The 18,237-nt window shown below is 42.5% G+C and overlaps 1 protein-coding gene across 3 annotated transcripts in view; it reads left to right on the plus strand.

Moving 5' to 3' along the window:
- Nucleotides 1–18,237, plus strand: part of SNX29 (sorting nexin 29) — a 627,210-nt gene that overhangs the window by 28,691 nt on the left and 580,282 nt on the right. The window contains exons 1-2 of one of the 3 annotated variants that reach the window (XM_071211343.1): nucleotides 5,853–5,956; nucleotides 8,950–9,074. The exons of 1 other annotated variant lie outside the window; for it this stretch is intronic. In XM_071211343.1, coding sequence (XP_071067444.1) covers nucleotides 5,868–5,956; nucleotides 8,950–9,074 — 214 coding nt within the window. In that variant the 5' untranslated portion in view covers nucleotides 5,853–5,867. Of the gene's footprint in view, nucleotides 1–5,852; nucleotides 5,957–8,949; nucleotides 9,075–18,237 lie in introns of those variants that run through there. One more of the 3 variants, XM_058286438.2, reaches the window with a different exon arrangement.

Genomic DNA, 18,237 nt, shown 5'->3' on the forward strand with positions numbered 1-18,237 from the left:
TAACTATGGTCCATAGCATACACTTCGTAATATTTTTTCCATACACCCCTATTATTAATACTATATACAAGTATTGAACATTTGTTATAGTTTAGGGGAGAACATTCTCATATTTGTACTGTTAACCACAGTATATCTTCCCCCCATCTTCCACCATTAAAATTGATACCCTTAAATTGGTTTCTTACTATTGTTATACTTCCTGGCTACTAGTGACGTTGAATATCTTTTCATATGTTTAATGGCCAGTTTTATTTCCTTCTTTTGTGGTTTGTTCACATTCTTTAATAGTTTTTCTTAAAAAAATTTTTTTTGGTCTTTTTAAAAATTCGTGTGTTAGAAATTCTTCTTTGTACATTCAGTTATATATGTTATAAATATTTTCTCCAGCCTTCATTTATTGTTTTACTATAATTATGATACTTTTTCCATACAGAAATTTACAATTTTTTTTTTTTTAATTTTTTTATTTTTTATTGACTTTGTAATAATATTACATTAAAAATATATATGTGAGGTCCCATTCAACCCCACCCCCCCACCCCCCCTCTCCCCCCCCCCAACAACACTCGTTCCCATCATCATGACACATCCATTGGATTTGGTAAGTACATCTTTGGGCACCTCTGCACCTCATATACATTGGTTCACATCATGACCCATACTCTCCTCTATTCCATCATGTAGGCCCTGTGAGGATTTACAATGTCCGGTGATTACCTCTGAAGCACCATCCAGGGCAGCTCCATGTCCCGAAGACGCCTCCACCTCTCATCTCTTCCTGCCTTTCCCCATACCCTTTGTCCATTATGTCCACTTTTCCCAATCCAATGCCACCTCTTCTATGTGGACACTGGATTGGTTGTGTCCATTGCACCTTTATGTCAAGAGGAGGCTCAGATTCCACCTGGATGCTGGATGCAATCCTCCCATTTTCAGTTGTAATCACTCTAGGCTCCATGGTGTGGTGGTTGTCCTTCTTCACCTCCATCTTAGCTGAGTGTGGTAAGTCCAATAAATCAGATTGTAGGTGCTGGAGTCTGTTGAGGCTCAGGATCTGGCTATCACATTGTCAGTCCAGAGATTCAAATCCCCTAAATATATCTTAAACCCCAACATTAACTGCACCTCCAGCACATTAGCATGAAAGTCTTATGAAGGGAGATCCCATCTGAGTCCAGATTCATCACACATAAACACCATTTCCAAAGAGGGGCCATCTGCCCTGGTAGTTAACCCCATCGGCCATGACCATAACTCCCATGGGTCTCTTTAGCCCTCAAAGGAACCAATATCTGGGGGTTGTATCTGCTTTATCTGTCTCTCTGACTCTGCTCAGTTGTGCATGAGGGCAAACCTTCTGCCAGCCTCCAGACTCTTTTTTAGAAACTCGTAGCCATATAAACTCATTTCTCCTTTCCATTTCCCCCTTACTTTAGGTCAAACAGCATTTTAAAGTCATGGTATTTTATGTAGACATGGATATTCTGCTGATCCGCATTGAACCTTCCGTATAAGGTCATTTTCCAGTTGCATCATCAGTTGGTAGTTGATAGTGGTCCCTCGTTGCCAGGGAGGCTCATCCCCGGGTGTCATGTCCCACGCTGGGGGGAAGGCATACAATTTTTTTATGTGATTAATTTGATCAAACTTTAAAAATTTTGGCTTGAGAATATCCTTTCCTGAGGCTCTTCTATATTTTCCTCTGTTATATTTACACACTTAAATCTTTCTTTGATCTTGATCCAACTGGATTTTGGTTCTGTCTGTGATTTGAGGCAGGACCTTATCATTATGTGTGTCAGCTCTGCAAACACGTGTGTCAGTGCCATTGGTTAAAGAACCCATTCTTTCTCATCTAAATTAAAATACTGCCATAATTATATTTAACACCTTTCCCTATTTATTCTCTTGGGGGCTCTCTATACTGTCCCATCGATTTGTTTTGCTTATCCCTATACCCAGACCCTGCTGTGCCAAGTCCTTACTGTGATTATTAGTGAAATCATGTTAAATTTATATGCTAATTTGGGGAGAATTCACATTAAAAAAATATCTTCATATCCAAGAACATAGTGTTTCTATTTAATTTGATCTTTATTCCCTTTAATAAAATTTTATAGTTTTCTACATTATAGGACCTGTATCTTGTTAATAAGATTTATGATCCCTTCTTCCATTTTGTCTGTTTTTAAAAAACTTTTACTATTATGATGCTTTTATTGCAGTATTTTTTTTGTTTGTAGGTAAGAAACTTTTTTAGACCTGCTTTTTTTACTTAACATTATGATCTAAGCTTTTAAAAAATGTTTTCTACTTCCTGTAAGGATTTTAAATAGTTGCCTGATTTTACTTCATCATAACCTTTAAACTGTATTTCTCCATTCTTTATAGCTCAAGTTAGCAGTATTTCTGGTTCTTGACCATGAATAATTTTTATATTTATTTTAGAAAATGGGCTAAGTTTAGAAAAGTATAGACGCCAGAAAAAATATCACCAGCAATTTTTTCACTGAGGTTCTAAATTTTTTCACATAATTCCTTTCAGAATTGTTTAGTGACTTTTTTTTTAAAAGCACAGTTGAGAGGATGCTTAATATACAGTTTCATATCCTGCTTACTTTCCATTTCACATTAGTTATGAACATGTTGGCTTATCAGTTTAAGCCCTTGGTATCTATATTTAAGGTCTAAATTGCATTAGTTTATATGCTTCATATAGTTTGTTTAACCAGTTCCCTAAGTGTTAGATAGCCAGGGCGGTTCCAACTTTCCACTAGTGTAAATAGTGCTGGTTTGAATATCTAAAGTCCCAAATCTTTGTCTGATTTGTAAATTGTTGCCTAGGATTGATTTCTACCAGTGAAGTTCATGGGCCAAAAAGGTGCGAACTTTTTTGAAAAACTTGATTTATAAAACATATATGTAGGGTCATGGCCCACTTCAAATGACTGTCATATAATGACCTTGCTTTAGCAATGCTGGTTGAATATTTTTCTTTCTTAAATCTGAGATATGGCTAATGCTGTTAATTGGACTGATTTTTAAGGTACAATTGACTCCATTTCTGGTGACATTGGAGTTTTGGACAGGAGGATAATCCAGTCCATTTCCTTGATTGTACTTGGTTTTCTCAGTGTTGTGGTGGGAGACGCCAGCTGGAGGAGACCCGAAGCCAGTGTCCAAGCTCCGAAAGCCCTTTCGATTCTCATTGGCTGAATGAGCTCAGTGCCTTACAAAACAATCATGGGTAATGTGCAGTTTATTATATATAAACTAGTGGTGTATTCTTGGGTCTGTCTCTGTCCTTTGTTGTATTCCATTCATTTGTTCATTCTTGTGTTGGTACCACTGTATAAGAAAAAAAAAATCAACAAAACAAAACTCATTTGAAATCATTTATTAATAAGTTGTGCTTTAGCAAGAAGAGGACGGAACAATTGTTTGCCTTCCTTAGGGTGGTTACTATGAGTTTGTGTGTGTGTGTGTTTTAAGGCGGTATGTGGGAATGAACCCAGGAACGTGTACATTGGAAGTAAGCTCTCAACCACTTGAGCTACATCCATTCCCGACTATGAGTTTTCATTGTCTCTGAAGACAGTATTTCACATCAGTAACAGAAATATATATTAATCTAGAAATAAATGGGATGACTGGCGGCTACTGAGAGAAAGTGGGATTCCCATTTATTCTTTGCATCAATACATGTTCCAAATAATTTAAAAAAGATAAATATCAGTATTAAAAGTGCCAGGGGAAAAAAAAAAAAACAAACTCCAGTAAAGCTGTAATGTAGGAAAGCCTCTATTTGAAATATGCCCTCTGTCACAAGGCTGATTTGTTAAAATTTGTTAGAATTCTTCATTGATTGCTGATCCTGTCTGTTCTTCTAACCTTTGCCATATTAAAGTACAGGATTCTTGGGAATCTCTTTGTAGATTAATGTGCCAGGTTAAGCAGTCTTGAAATCTAGAACAAAGCTCAGGAAAGCAAATGCTTATGAATCTTAGCAGTAAACTAGTTAAGCCAGTGTGGCATGCAGCTCTGCTAGTGTTGGTGAACAGGTATAACTTTCAGCAGCAGGGATTTATTTAGTTTTCCATTCATTAACTCCTTTATTACTTCATCATACATTTACTGAACACCTTTAAAGTGCTTTTTAAAAAACAGCTTTATCGAAATTTAATTTGCATATCCTAAAATCTATTCACCGTAAGTGAGCAATTCAGGATTTTAAAAAATTTATAGAGTTGTGCAGCCATCAACACAGTCTATCTAGTTCTAGAACACTTCCATCACCCCAAAACGTTTCTTTGTGCCAGTTTACAGTTAATCTCTGATCCTACCTCATATCCTAGGCAACCACTAATTGACTTTATATTTCTATATATTACCTTTTCTTGACTTTTACTGTAAATGAAATCATATGATATGTGATCTTTTGTGGCTGACTTCTCTGACTTAGCACAATGTTTTCAAGATTGATCTATGTTGTAGCATGTATCAGTACCTTATTCTTTTTTATTGCTGAATAATATTCCAGTGTATATATGTGCCACATTTTGTTTATTCATTCATCAGCTGATAAACATTTAGAATGCTTCCAGCTTTTGGCCATTATGAATAATGTTGCAGAGTAGTTATATTTTATGTAAATTTTAAATACTGAGGTATAAAAATATGAATAAAATCCATTGGGAAAAAATTAGTAATCCTCCTATATTAAAAAAAAAGGGTATCTTCATATAATTTCAAAATTGATGGGCTGAATTGTAAACTGTTTATGCTGTTGCATGTGGCTGCAGCATTTAACAGGTTAACAGCTGCGTGTATAAAATCTTGGAGTGATTTTGTTGACTGGTGCCTTTTTGTCTTCTTTTAAACTTTCACTGTTAATTAGATGCCCCACTTTAATCAAACATACCCCCAATTCAGGACTTGGAATAGACATTAGATGTGATAAAAAGACAGGGAGGCAACCAGCCCACTGCAGTAAAGCCCTGGCAGTTGTTAAGCCGAAAGTATACTGGAAAATGGTAGAGACAAAGCTGAGTAAATAAAGAGCTGCAGGAAAGCCCAGCCCCTTTCATTTTGCAGGAATTATCAGATAATCGAGGAAAGACGGGGAGAAACTTGAGGGTGACATGGTTACAAACTGGCGAGTCCACAGTGTGCCCATCACAAGCTAAAGGGGTTATTTCACATACTCCCCTTGATTCACTCAACTCTATTTATCTGGATTTGAATGACAAATTATACAAGATCTTCTGAAAGGCATCTCTCGCTTAAGGGTATATCAAGTCCCATTCAGAGTTCTCTGAGGGGAAGAGCCATTTTCATCACAGTCTCCATAGTACCAAGCGCGTGTTTTGTGCATGAATGAATGGTGGAATAGTGCTAGGTGTGGGGGGCAACCAAGGTGACTGAGGCATGAGCCTTATTGTCAGGGAGCTCACAGCAAGGCAGGACAGCAGTGGAAATCAGATAGTTACCATTGAGAGGGGCAAGCACTTCAGTAGAAAGAAGCTCAGAATGAGGAAGCACTCAGGAAGGCTTCCTGGAGGAGGGACACTTGAGCTAAGTCTTCAGTGACCAGTAGCTATAAGTTCAGGTCCAATGGGGAGGTGAAAAAGGGAGCTAGTGTGTGTGTTGGCAAAGCAAGCATCATAATAAGGTAGTTACAGGTCCAGCACCCTCGGGAGTGTTTCGCTGCCTTAAGTTGGGTAGACCTGTGTACATCAGGGAGAATACTGATAATGTCTCACCAATAGGCCCTGTTGTAGGAATTTTCCCCCAGTTCGTGCAGTTTGCTTGCATTCCTTTGGCACAGGCTTCCTTGTTTTGCGATTTTTCTGTGTGATAGTTTCATGTCTCTCCAATGTGATTTTAAGCTGCTTGGGAGCAGATTGCCTACTCTGCCATCATTCAGGCTTTTTGAGCGCTTCCTCTGTCCCAGGTACTGTGCTAGGACATTGACTGTGTCTTCGGGTTGTTTTAGGGTGGCTAAACTCCTCATTGCCTTTTTTTTTTTAAGATTTATTTCTCCCCCCTCCCCCGCTCCCCCTTTCCCCTGCTCCCCCTCCCTCCCCCAGTTGTCTGCTCTCTGTGTCCATTCACTGCGTGTTCTTCTGTGACCGCTTCTATCCTTATCAGTGGCACTGGGAATCTGTGTCTCTTTTTGTTGCGTCATCTTGTTGTGTCAGCTCTCTGTGTGTGCAGCGCCATTCCTGGGCAGACTGCACTTTCTTTCGCGCTGGGCGGCTCTCCTTACGGGGCACACTCCTTGCGTGTGGGGCTTCCCTATGCGGGGACACCCGTGTGTGGCAGGGCACTCCTTGCACGCATCAGCACTGCGCGTGGGCCAGCTGCACACGGGTCAAGGAGGCCTGGGGTTTGAACTGCAGACCTCCCATGTGGTAGACGGACGCCCTAACCACTGGGCCAAGTCTGCTTCCCCCTCATTGCCTTTTGGGGACGAGTATTTGAGGACTTTATTTAAACTCTGGGCTGCTTTTGGCATCATGTTAGTGGTTGCAAGAGTAGAAGAGTTGCTTTTCTGGATGTGGAATGTAAAATTGATCTTATTCTCTTACTAGGAAAGCAAACCCTGAAGCTCACATTCTGATTCGCATTCCTGTTTACTTCTGAGTGCTGTTGAATTCTTGTCTGGTCATAATTTCTGTGTTATTTAAAATATGCCTCTAATTGTCTCCTTTCCCCTATCCTAGTTTTTGAAGGATCCACCTTGTTTACGTTAGCTTCCTGATATTGAGCTGCTTATTGTACTTGTAGGTGATTCCTTTAAAGGTATAGGCTTTGGTTAATTAGGGAGAGCTCTAAACACGGTGGAGGATTGTTTTCCCGGGCAGGCTTCCATTTTGCTACACTTCTGTCTTAGCGGAATTTGGTTAGTTTTGGTGGGTGTCCTGGTTTCTAGGGAGCCTTCCTCTGTGTTCTATCAAATGCTTGTCTGCATAGATACCTAGAGAGACTAGCATACGCACATCTGACATTTAAGAGTGATTCTTGCCCAGGACAGAGGGTTATTTCCACATAGGGGAGTGTTTTGGACCTGGGGTTCAAGGTTTATCAGTCTATCATGGAGAAAGCATTTATGGAGTGTATGCTGTGTGTGCCACATACTGAGCTGAGTTCAGGGAATATATATATATAAATATATGAAAAAAAAATAGGCATATATATATATATATATATATATATATATATATATAGGGAAGCCAAGAAAGGAGTTGGAAAGTGCATAGTGTAGTTGAGGGGAAATGTTAGGTTTGGGATGGCAAAGATGCTTCCTTCCTGGGTAAGCTAACGTGGGTCCTTCGGCAGTGGCAGCTTAGAATGCTGGGAATGGACCAGCAATGTCTGCCATGGCACAGAGGGGAGAGTGAGGCTCAAGTGCTGTGTATTTGCTGACTCCATGTTATGGTTTTCTGGTGTAGACGGAATGACTTGAGTAAAGGTTGTAGATGGGGGTTAGGGACTTATGTCTTAGAAGAAAGGATGTTGACTTGGTGGTGTGGATCCGCAGGGGTGGGTGGAGCTGGAGTACAGATGTTGCTGCTTAATGTATAAATATTCAAGAAGTGACTTAAATGCCTTTACTCCTCTGTTTCTTCAAGTGTAAAATGGAGATGATAATATCTGTTTCCACCTCTATCATAATGTTGATGGGAGGAGCTAGTGTCATAACGGGTATGAAAATGCTTTACCACTCACAGAGTGAGGAATACTTGGAGTATTATTATTACAGGTGTGGGGGTAGGTGGGGGCAGGAAATGCCAGCAGTTAGACAGGGTTGAGCCAGATGATGCTGGCCTCAGGGCCTTTGCGCTGGTTCTGTCTGCCTGGCCAGCTGCTTCCTATCATACCCAGGTCATAGGCCTGGGTTACCTCCATTCAGGCCGCAGAATCTAAGCCAGTCCCAGCCTTCTCTCAACCTACCACCTCATCCTGTTTCATTTTCTTTAAAGTGCTCATCAGCTGGCATGGTCTGGTTGGCTTTTTTCTTTGTGGATCTCCCTGTGCTACTCATGTAAATGCCAGCAAGGTAGAGACCTTGCCTGTCTCATTCCCACCTCTGTCTTCTCAGAACCTAGAATAGTGTCGGACACCTGGGAGATGGTCAGGATTTCTTAACATGTGATGTCTCTGTGAATGGAGGGGGCCCTGAAGTTCACAGATCCAATTGCGGGGGCCCAGGAGCCCAGGGAGGATTGCTAAGGATTGAGTGTAGTTGTACTTCATCTCTTTGTGAACCTGTTCTTGAACCTCCCATTTCTTTGGTTATTGAGAAATGAATTCAATTAAATGCCCAGTAATTGTAATGTAATTGGAAATTCGGTCAACTCTGGATCGGACTTTACAATGTAATCTCTTATAATACAATAAAGAGCAAGAATCAGAATTCATATTATTTTTCAGTGTATGTAACAGGCCATGAAATTACACAATGTTTCCAACTTGGCAGGCTGGCGAATTCAATCTCTGAAAATGTAATCTTGTTCCTTAAACTATGTACAATGCGAATTAGAGTTGAAACTTGTGAACTGGATGCTATTTACACCCATCCCCACCCCACTCTGAACGGATTTGTTTTTAAATTGGCTTTTTTTTTGACCCCCGGGCCGGCAGGGCCCCCCTCTTCTGCTTTCTCTTTGTTCCTTGTGCATTGTTACTGTGCTTTTAGGAGTCTGATGAGTTTGGCCAGATGGTGAGGGGTTTCCCAGTCCTCCGTGAAATGAACGTAAATGGAGAGAGGTGTGGGGAGGGAGCAGCCGGGGCCAGTTCCCAGCCTCCACCTGGCCATCCCGCTATGTCCTGTCCACGTTCACGCTGAGGTTTACACCTGGCGACTCCCTGTGCTCCCTGGAGGTGCTGGGGCCACGCCTCGCCGCAGGTGGATTGATGACGCTTTGCTTTGCTCCCTGGCAGGGTTACCTGCCTGTGCGCCCAGTTCGAAGCCGTCCTGCAGCATGGCTTGAAGAGGAGTCGGGGCTTGGCCCTAACGGCGGCAGCGATCAAACAGGCAGCGGGCTTCGCCAGCAAAACTGAAACAGGTACTGCCCTGCCAGGCCACAGCTGGAGGATGTTTGCTCTCTCTCTGTTTTTATTTGTTGTAAATAATGAGCAAGGCCGTCATTGTGTGGAATTGGTGTAGGGGGCGTGAGGGAGGAACAGAAAACTGTGTGAGGATGTCTTAATTGTAGTAAAAAAAGGTAACTGTGTTGTCTGGCATGTTAAATGAAGTGTCTTTTGTACAGAATTCTCAGAGCCACGTGTTCCATCTCCTCATGGTTCAGGGGCCCACAGCCAAGGTGCTTATTTCACAAATGTGGTGTGGCAGTTGCTGGGAAGTCAATAATCTGGTTTAATTTTATGCATGGGGATCACATGGTATTTTATAATTAAGTCTGTCTTCAACAACAACAGAAAACCCTCAGGTGTCTGAGCTTATAGTTCTGCTCTCATCCATTTTAATGTTGTAAAAAGCATTTCCCATATGCCTGCTCCAGTGTCTTTGAATGATGGTGATAATGATAAGGCTTATGACTCTTAACACTTACTGAGTAAGCAAATCGACTCCTTCAGCCCTGTGAGAAGGGAGGTGCCATTATCATCGCCACTCTACAGGCAAGGAAACTGTTACAAGTGATTTGCTTTAGACCTGACCCTTGAAGTGTATCATGCTGTATAAAAACACCCTGTTCCCTTCCCTCCAAATTTAAAAGAGCGGGTTGTCTCAGACCAGGCTTGTGACTGCTATCCCGAATTCCTGAGTCTGTCTCGCTACTGTGATAGCATCACTGTCACTGCTGAGTAAAATGTTGTCTTTGGAAAGGTCCCCTCTTCTCACAGCTAAAACCCAGACCTGACGTTGAGGCCAGTGGAAGTTGTCTGGTGGCAGAATCCAGCCTGTCCCCCTCTCTCCCCCTTGTTGGTGTTATCTCCTCCCTGTCCCCTCGGGCCCTCAGCAGATCTTTGATGCCTCTTGTTCATCCAGTGGGGTCAGTAGTCCTCTGCGAGAGGCATTCCTGTCCCTGTCGGTGTTTCTTCTGTGCCCTGGGTCCCCTTCCTATAGAAGCCAGGCAGTAGGGCGCCGGTTTCAGAGGAGAGCGGGCAGCAGGGCCTCTCCGCCTCGGCCCCTCGACGTCAGCCTTGATTGTGCCTCAGTAGCCACATTTCTGTGACGCTTTTCTGAGCCTCTGCGTGGAGGTGGCTTGGTGTCGTGGGCTGACTGGCGTGGATGAACCCACCAGGCCCTTGTTTGCTTCCTTCCAGGCCCAAGGCCGCTGTTGGGTATGGATGGCAGAGACAACCCTGGCTTGGAGGCAGAGGGCAGAGTATGTCTTGTATGACCTTGGAAAGTTCTCCCCTCTCAGTCTTAGTTTTTTTTTTTTACCTGAAATTGGGGATAGTGTATCAATGGGAGGATTCAGTGGGAACCTCCTGTGAAACATCTGCCTTAGTTCATAGCACCTAATAAATGTTTAACCAGTTTACCTTCCTCTCCTAACACCCTTTTAACTTTTTTTTTCTTTTTTTATCATAAATGCATTTCCATATTTATTTAGATGTTTAAGCTCTTGCATTAGGTTTTTACAAGCTGGTGAACACTGACAAAGTATTTCTGCCACAGAACTATAACCACACATTCCCAGGCAGTATAAATATATGGTTGAACTAACATTAATTACTATACATCACCGTTTTATCAATTACATAATAAAACAAATTATCAAGTATACAAATAGTAAGTTACACAGCTCAAAAGGCATATAAAAAGATTAGATGTCTGTTGAATTCATTAGCAGAAACCTCTTTTTTTTGCAAGAGGTTGGGAAGAGAAGGAAAAAAATTATATTTCAAACAGAAATAATAGCTGGTAAACAACTTCCAATAGATACGGAAAAAATTACAACAATCTCAGAAATTTTACGATTGAGAATTATTGTAGCTACCATAATAAAGCATGTCTCCCTTTTAAAAAATATTTACTAAAGTATAGAGCATATTCTACATGTTCTGCACAAAACAAAAGCAACATTTTACAAAAAATATTAGTAGCTCCCTCTCAATAATTTGTCAGGCCCTACCGGTTAAGTTGCACCCCAAAGGGCAATACTGAATTAAGTGTAAGTCTCTTTTGTCTGGAGACATTAAAGATATGTGCTTCTGTACAATGTTCTTCAAAATGGAAGTTTTCTCTAAAGTCACAAAATGAGATTTCTAGATAGACTTTAAATAATCACCATAGGCCTTGGTAAAATTCCCAGCAACATTCAGTGGTTGTGCAAACCTGATGTACATTTGTACAAATGTGGGAAATGTAAACATAAAGTGAACAGGCAGTTAGCCATATAGGTCCTATTTTCAAAGTTTGAAATGACTGAAGGAATGAACCACATAAGGCCTAGAATATTTGTAGTTCCTGGGATTTTAAGTTCTGTGTGGTACTAAAAATATACTAGTATTTTGGCATTTGAACTCTCAAAATTTCGTATATATTGATAAGATCCTGGCATAGGAATAGATTTAAAGAAGACTTATAAATCAGTACTGCATGATTGCAGGAAAGGTCAATTTTTACAAATGATAAGTCCGTTTTAAATCCTGACCAGCAAAGACTCTTGCTAAGTGTCCAGAAAGACTGATTGTAACCCATAGAGTTGCAATTCTGTTAAACTTATAGCATAGTAAAACTGCTTTTCAGTACTCCTCTGGAAGCTTCATTAGACCTATTCACCAGCACAGTGACTAATATATATGACAAAATAGGTCCCCTCTCAAGTTTCACTTCCAAGGCAGTTGTTTCTTTTTTTGTTTTACATAGAATCCTGATTTTTTATTTTCTTATTATTATTTTTTAGTGTGGTATATTCATTGCAATTGATGAACATGTTTTGGAGCATTGCCACCAAGCATGGATTATAGTTTACATTGGATTATAGTTTACACTCTTGCCCACACAATTCTGTAGGTTATGGGAAGATACATAATGGCCTGTATATGTCACTGCGGTGTCATTAAGGATAATTTTCAAGTCCTGAAAATGCCCCCATATTATTCCTTTGTACCCTCTTCCTGACCTCAGAACCTCCAGTGGCCACTACCTTCACATCAATGATGTAAGTTCTTCCATTGCTAGAATCACAGTAAGTCTGTACTAGAGTACCAGCAAGTCCATCCTAGTCCATAGTTCATTCCCCAATCCTGAGGATTCTGGGATGGTGATGCCCACTCCACCTCTAATTGAGAGGGGGATTCAGTCCCATATGGCCAGTGAATTGAACTCACTTGCATTTGTAGACTCTCTCTGTTTCTTGATACGGTGGTTGTCCACCATCATCTCCTTGTTAGTTGTCCTGGGTGAGTCCAATGAATTGGAGAGTAGGTGTTGCAACTCTTTTGAGTCTCAGGGCCCAGCTGGCACATGGACAGCCCAAAGATTCAAGTCTCTTGCATGTACACCTCAAGGCAGTTGTTTCTGTGACCATTGGAGTCTTGGAAGCACAGCTGCATTTTAGGATGATACTTCTCCAAATACAAAAGTGACTTGCTTGTAAAAGCTCCATGCCACTTTTGTCTTGTGAACTGTACTTCATTGTCATTTTCATTCCACTTTCAATCAATGCTAGGACAACAAGCACTGGAGCTCTCCCAAGACCTGCAACATAATGGACAGCATTGCACCAGCCAGGTTCTTCACAAAACTTTAATTTTTTTTTTTAAGATTTATTGTTTATTTATTTCTCTCCCCTTCTTCCCCCCCACCCCCACCATTGTCTGCTGTCTGTGTCCATTCGCTGTGTGGTTTTCTGTGTCCACTTGCATTCTTGTCAGCGGCACTGGAAATCTGTGTCTCTTTTTTGTTGCGTCATCTTGCTGCATCAGTTCTCCATGTGTGCAGCAGTGGGGCTCCCCTACACGGGGGACACCAGAAATCTGTGTCTCTTTTTTGTTGCGTCATCTTGCTGCATCAGTTCTCCATGTGTGCAGCAGTGGGGCTCCCCTACACGGGGGACACCGGAAATCTGTGTCTCTTTTTTGTTGCGTCATCTTGCTGCATCAGTTCTCCATATGTGCAGCAGGTGGGGCTCCCCTACACAGGGGACACCTCTGCATGGCATGGCATTCCTTGTGTGCAGTAGCACCGCATGTGGGCCAGCTTACCACACAGGTCAGGAGGCCCTGGGTTTGAACCGTGGACCTCCCATATGGTAGGCAGATGCTCTATTAGTTGAGCCAAATCTGCTTCCCTCAAAACTTAATTTTTATAAGACTTAACCAGTCATCAACAATCTAGTTGAATGGTGGTGCACTATCATCAAAAGGCCAATCAAGAACATGGATGCCAGGGAGCAGATGTGGCTTAAGCAGGTGAGTGTCTATTTCCCACATGGGGGAGGTCCCAGTGCCTTCGAAAGAAAACAAACAAACAATGAGCAAAAACAATGAGTAGACTATGAGCAAACAGATGAAGGAGCCAACTCAGGGGAGCCGATGTGGCTCAGTAGTTGAGCACTGGCCTCCTGCATATGAGGTCCCAGGTTCAATCCCTGGTCCTGGTACCACAAAACACAACAGAAAAAAACAAACATGGATGCCTACATACTCTTACTATTGTGGTACCTCCATAGTTCTTTTTTTTTTTAATTTAATTTTTTTTTCAGAGGTACCACACAACCACCAAGCTACACATGCTCCCCAATGAGAGTTTTTTTTTTTTGTTGTTGTTTGTTTGTTTAAAAGGTACTGGGGATCAAACCCGGGACCTTGTACATGGGAAGCCAGCACTCAACCACTTGAGCTACATCCGCTCCCCTCCATTCTTCTTCTGTTCCTCTGTAAATTTGCTTAAGGTTGCACTGGTTAGATTGTGTGTGATAAGAAATCTCATGTTCTTGTATGTGACTTCCAAAGGAGCTGGGAGGGTCATTCGAGTCATGCTAATTTAGTTAAAAAACACACAATAGGGTTATGAAAGAGTTTAAAAAATTCAATTCAGAAATGATGTAAAGAAACTAAAGTCTACTTCAATATACTCCACTTGAAATCCTCAGTGCTTTGCATATGAAGTTGGGAGTAATGGGAAATGAAAGGAACTTCCTAACAAGAAGCAGCAATTCTTCAGTGTAGTACTACTGAGGCTGTATAAAGAAGTGCACTGAGGTTTACCCCGTCCAGGTCGGAACTCCTGCAAACTGCTGTGTGGATTTCGAGTCACCATTTTTGTGTGCAGGTTAGCCACTCTTATGGGGTGTCTTGGTGGAGTGGTAATGAGTTCCTACAGTTCACTGGTCTGCGTAGAGGTCATGTGTGCTTGGCAGTCATCTTCACTGCCCTTCAGAAACTCCATAAACGTGTGACCAAGAACACCACACAACTGAGGAGTATGTTTACTCAGTGAAGACTGTGGCCTAAGCATACAGCCAGTCCCGAGGTGGTGGGAGTTCAGGTGGTGGTGGTGGCTGCAGAGGGTGGCAGTGTTCGTCGCTGTGCAGTGTCAGTGCAGGTGGTGGTGGAACTAGGCTCTACCCTGCGGTAAGCAGATCCAAGGAGAGAGCGTTGCTAAGCCGGCCCACAGCTGAGGTAGCCAATACTTTTAACCTTTTCCTCCATTTCCTCCACTCCTAAGATTCTGACCTTGTGGCCATGAAGAATGGCTTTTTCTGTTCCCTCCATTCTGGATTTCTTTTCTTTTTCTTACTTGGCCCCAGTAATCAGAGAAGCACAAGCTTGTCTGCGAGGTATCTCCAGCATTTGCATTCTTGCCCCTGCCTTTTATTTATTTATTATTTTTTAAAAAAATTTATTTATTTTTAATGTTACATTAAAAAGATATGAGGTCCCTATATACCCCCTCCACCCCCGTCACCCCACTCCTCCCATAACCACAACCTCCTCCATCATCATGGGATAGTCATTGCACTTGGTGAATACATCTCTGAGCACTGCTGCACTACATGGTCAATGGTCCACATTACAGTTTACACTCTCCCCCAGTCCACCCAGTGGGCCATGGGAGGACATACAATGTCCAGAAACTCCCTGCAGTACCACCCAGGACAACTCCAAGTCCTGAAAATGCCCCCACATCACATCCCTTCTTCCCATTTCCACCCTCAGCAGCTACCATGGCCACTTTCTCCATCTCAGTGCTACATTTGCTTCCATTACTAATCACACTAGTTCCAGATTAGAGTATCAGTAAGTGCACTCTAATCTATACTCTATTTCTCCATTCTGTGGACCTTGGGATGGTTATGTCCATTCCACCTCTATATCGAGAGGGTGCTTCGATTCAACTTGGATGATGGATGCAGTTGTAGGCACTCTTGGCTCCCTGGTGTGGTGGTTGACCTTCTTCACTTCCCTGTTAGCTGGCTGGGGCAAGTCCAATAAACCAGAGGGTAGGAGTTGCAAGTCTGTTGAGGCTCAGGACCTGGCTATCACATGGACAGTCCAGAGATTCAGGTCCCCTTAGTATACACTAAACCCCAGCACCAACCACAGGTTCGGTAAAAGTGACAGGAGAGCCTTGTGAACAAAGATCACACCTGAGTCCAACTCCATCATACTCAGGACCACAAACTCCAAAGTAGGGCCAACTGAGATGGCACTGAAGTCCATCTGCCATGACCATAGAAACTGTGGGTCTCTGTAGCCCTCAGAAGAACCAAAAACTGGGGTTGTATCTACTTTATCTGTCTCTGGGACTCTGCTGAGGTGTGCGTAAGGGCGACCCCTCTGATGACCTCCTGGCTCTTTTTTGGAGACTCATAGCCATATAAACTCATTTGTCCTTTCCATTTCCCCCTTTTATTCAAGGTCAAAAAGCATTTTTAACTCCTGATATTACATGTAGGCTGAGATAATCTGCTGGTTTGAATTGACCCTTTTATTCAAGGTCGTTCTACAGCCACATCATCAGCTGGTACTTGGTAGTAATCCCTTGGTGCCAGGGAGGCTCATTCCTGGGAGTCATGTCCCACGCTGGGGGGAAGGCAATGCATTTACATGCTGAGTTTGGCTTCGAGACTGGCCACAGTTGAGCAACATGGAGGCTCTCAGGAGGTAACTCTTAGGCATCCTGCAACTCTAGGCCTAGTTCTTATTTCAGGCCCACAGGCCCACAAGCATAGTCATTTAGCATCGAGGGCTCATTTTGGACCATCCTTCCTTATTGGTCTTAGCCATTGCACTCGAAGGATTGTTGCTGTTCCATTAGGGAATGTGACAGAGCTCCCCCGGCCAGGAACTCATTACTCCCCCAGCCATCGTTCCCAACTCTAACCACTATGAAAATATTCAAAAATTTTATGCACCCTGCACATATGCCTTGGAGAACTCCCTCCCAACCATGCGCCCCTGACCAATAACACCCCACACCAGTATTCTTCCCCCGCCCCCATCGAACCCCTCTGTGGTCCAAAACTTCCCTGGAAATGAAGCCCAATATATTGCCAGGTTCCATTAACAGTAAAATGGAATATCGTGATGGATGTAGAGGTTAGATATAGAATACATACTAATTTAGAAAAATTAAAGTAAAAATTGGGGTATCAAAAAACTGAAAAATGAAAAGCTTTGTTTTTGATGTTTTACCTTCCATCACTGCAATGCCTTTTAACTCAGCATGAGTTGTCTGTCTGAATCCCCTAGAGACTGACAAATGATCAGCGGCTCTGGCTCGGGCTTTTGCTGACAAGGATGTATGGGTGGCCTCCTAACCAACTAGAAAGAGGGCAAAGAACAATCCCACTTATCCCTTGAGTGTCTGCCAAGGGGTTCTGTCACCGTGGGCAATGATTAGCTGTTCACTGTTTGAAAGACAGTGCTTAGCTGATTAAAACCCCTTCCTTCTGTTGAACACTTGATTAAAAGCCTCATAACAGAGGGGCAGGTAGGCTTTCCACTGCTAAGAGCTGGGAAAGAGCAGATCAGTGGCTTTTTGAGATTGTTCTTAAAGCCGTCTGAATGACCCTTTCAGACTGTTAGAAGAGAATGAAATCCGAGGGGAAGGATTGTTTGGAAACAGGCATCTCTCAGCCCCTTGTCCTTGCTGGATGCTGGGCCACGTCCTTTATGTAGTGCCCAGTTCAGATCCCAGGCTCCGCAGCCAGAACGACTGGCTTGCAGATTCCATTCAGTGACTTGTCACACATCGCTGGCAGTGCCATCTCCTCTCTGAGCTCCCGATTCCTCACGTGTGAAGTAGGGGTGATCACAGTTCCCTCTCTCGAGGTCATAGTGAAGGCTCGAGGAGAAAGTGCCTGCGAAGCTCTTAGCCCAGCCCCTGCGGCATCGCTGCTGATAATGGGGCAGCAACTCTGTGGAATAGTGGTGCCACCCTTACTTTTTGGAGGATGAAACTGAGTTGCTCAAAAAAATTAATTAAAAAGAAAGTTAATAAATTGCCCAGGTTCCCCCATGTGGGAACTGGCAGAGCTGAGGATTCCAATTTAGGTCAGACTGACTCCAGATTCCTGTTGTTCTCCCCATCCCCCTCCCATCCCTGACCAGGGGCCTGATGCCAAACATTGCACCTCTGTGGACACTCAAGCTCAGTAGTTAACTAAATTGAAAGTGACAGGTGAGAATAAGTAATGGTGAATTAATCTATGAGGCTGCTGTAGTAGCTTTTAGATGAGGAGTGATACCCTTTGGGGATAGTGTGGTTAAATTGCAAAGTGATGACACTGAACAAAATGATGTGGAAATTAACAAGACAGCTCATACATACTGAAAGTCTGTCAGGGGTCTGGCTGCATTTGGTCCTCTGGGGTTAGGGCTCTTTATAGGACCCAGCTGGGGATCTGGTGCCCCATACAGTGTGCTTCAATCATTAAAATTAAAGAAAAATTCAACTTCTACGTATTGTGAGATTTCATGTTGACATATTGATTTCTAGCTTTTCAGAAACTGGGCTGTCTGTGACCCTGGGCTCATGTCTGCACTGGTGGCTTTGGCTAAATACCACTGCCCTCTGTATACAGGGCAGATGTACTCTACTTCACCACAGTTTCCACTTCTCCCTGTTGTCCCTAAAGATTGAAATAGTGTTGATAGCTGTTTACTATTACACTTATGCTGCTGCTTTTCTTGTTAGAATCAAGAGGAAAATACTACTTGTTTCCACATCTCTGTATTTTAATTTGACTCTTTGGGGACCATAGACCAGGATAAGGGAAATAAAATTTTGAATATGTTTATTTTGTG

This window comes from Dasypus novemcinctus, chromosome 23 (assembly GCF_030445035.2).
Source record: "Dasypus novemcinctus isolate mDasNov1 chromosome 23, mDasNov1.1.hap2, whole genome shotgun sequence".
Classification (NCBI taxonomy): Eukaryota; Metazoa; Chordata; class Mammalia; order Cingulata; family Dasypodidae; genus Dasypus; species Dasypus novemcinctus.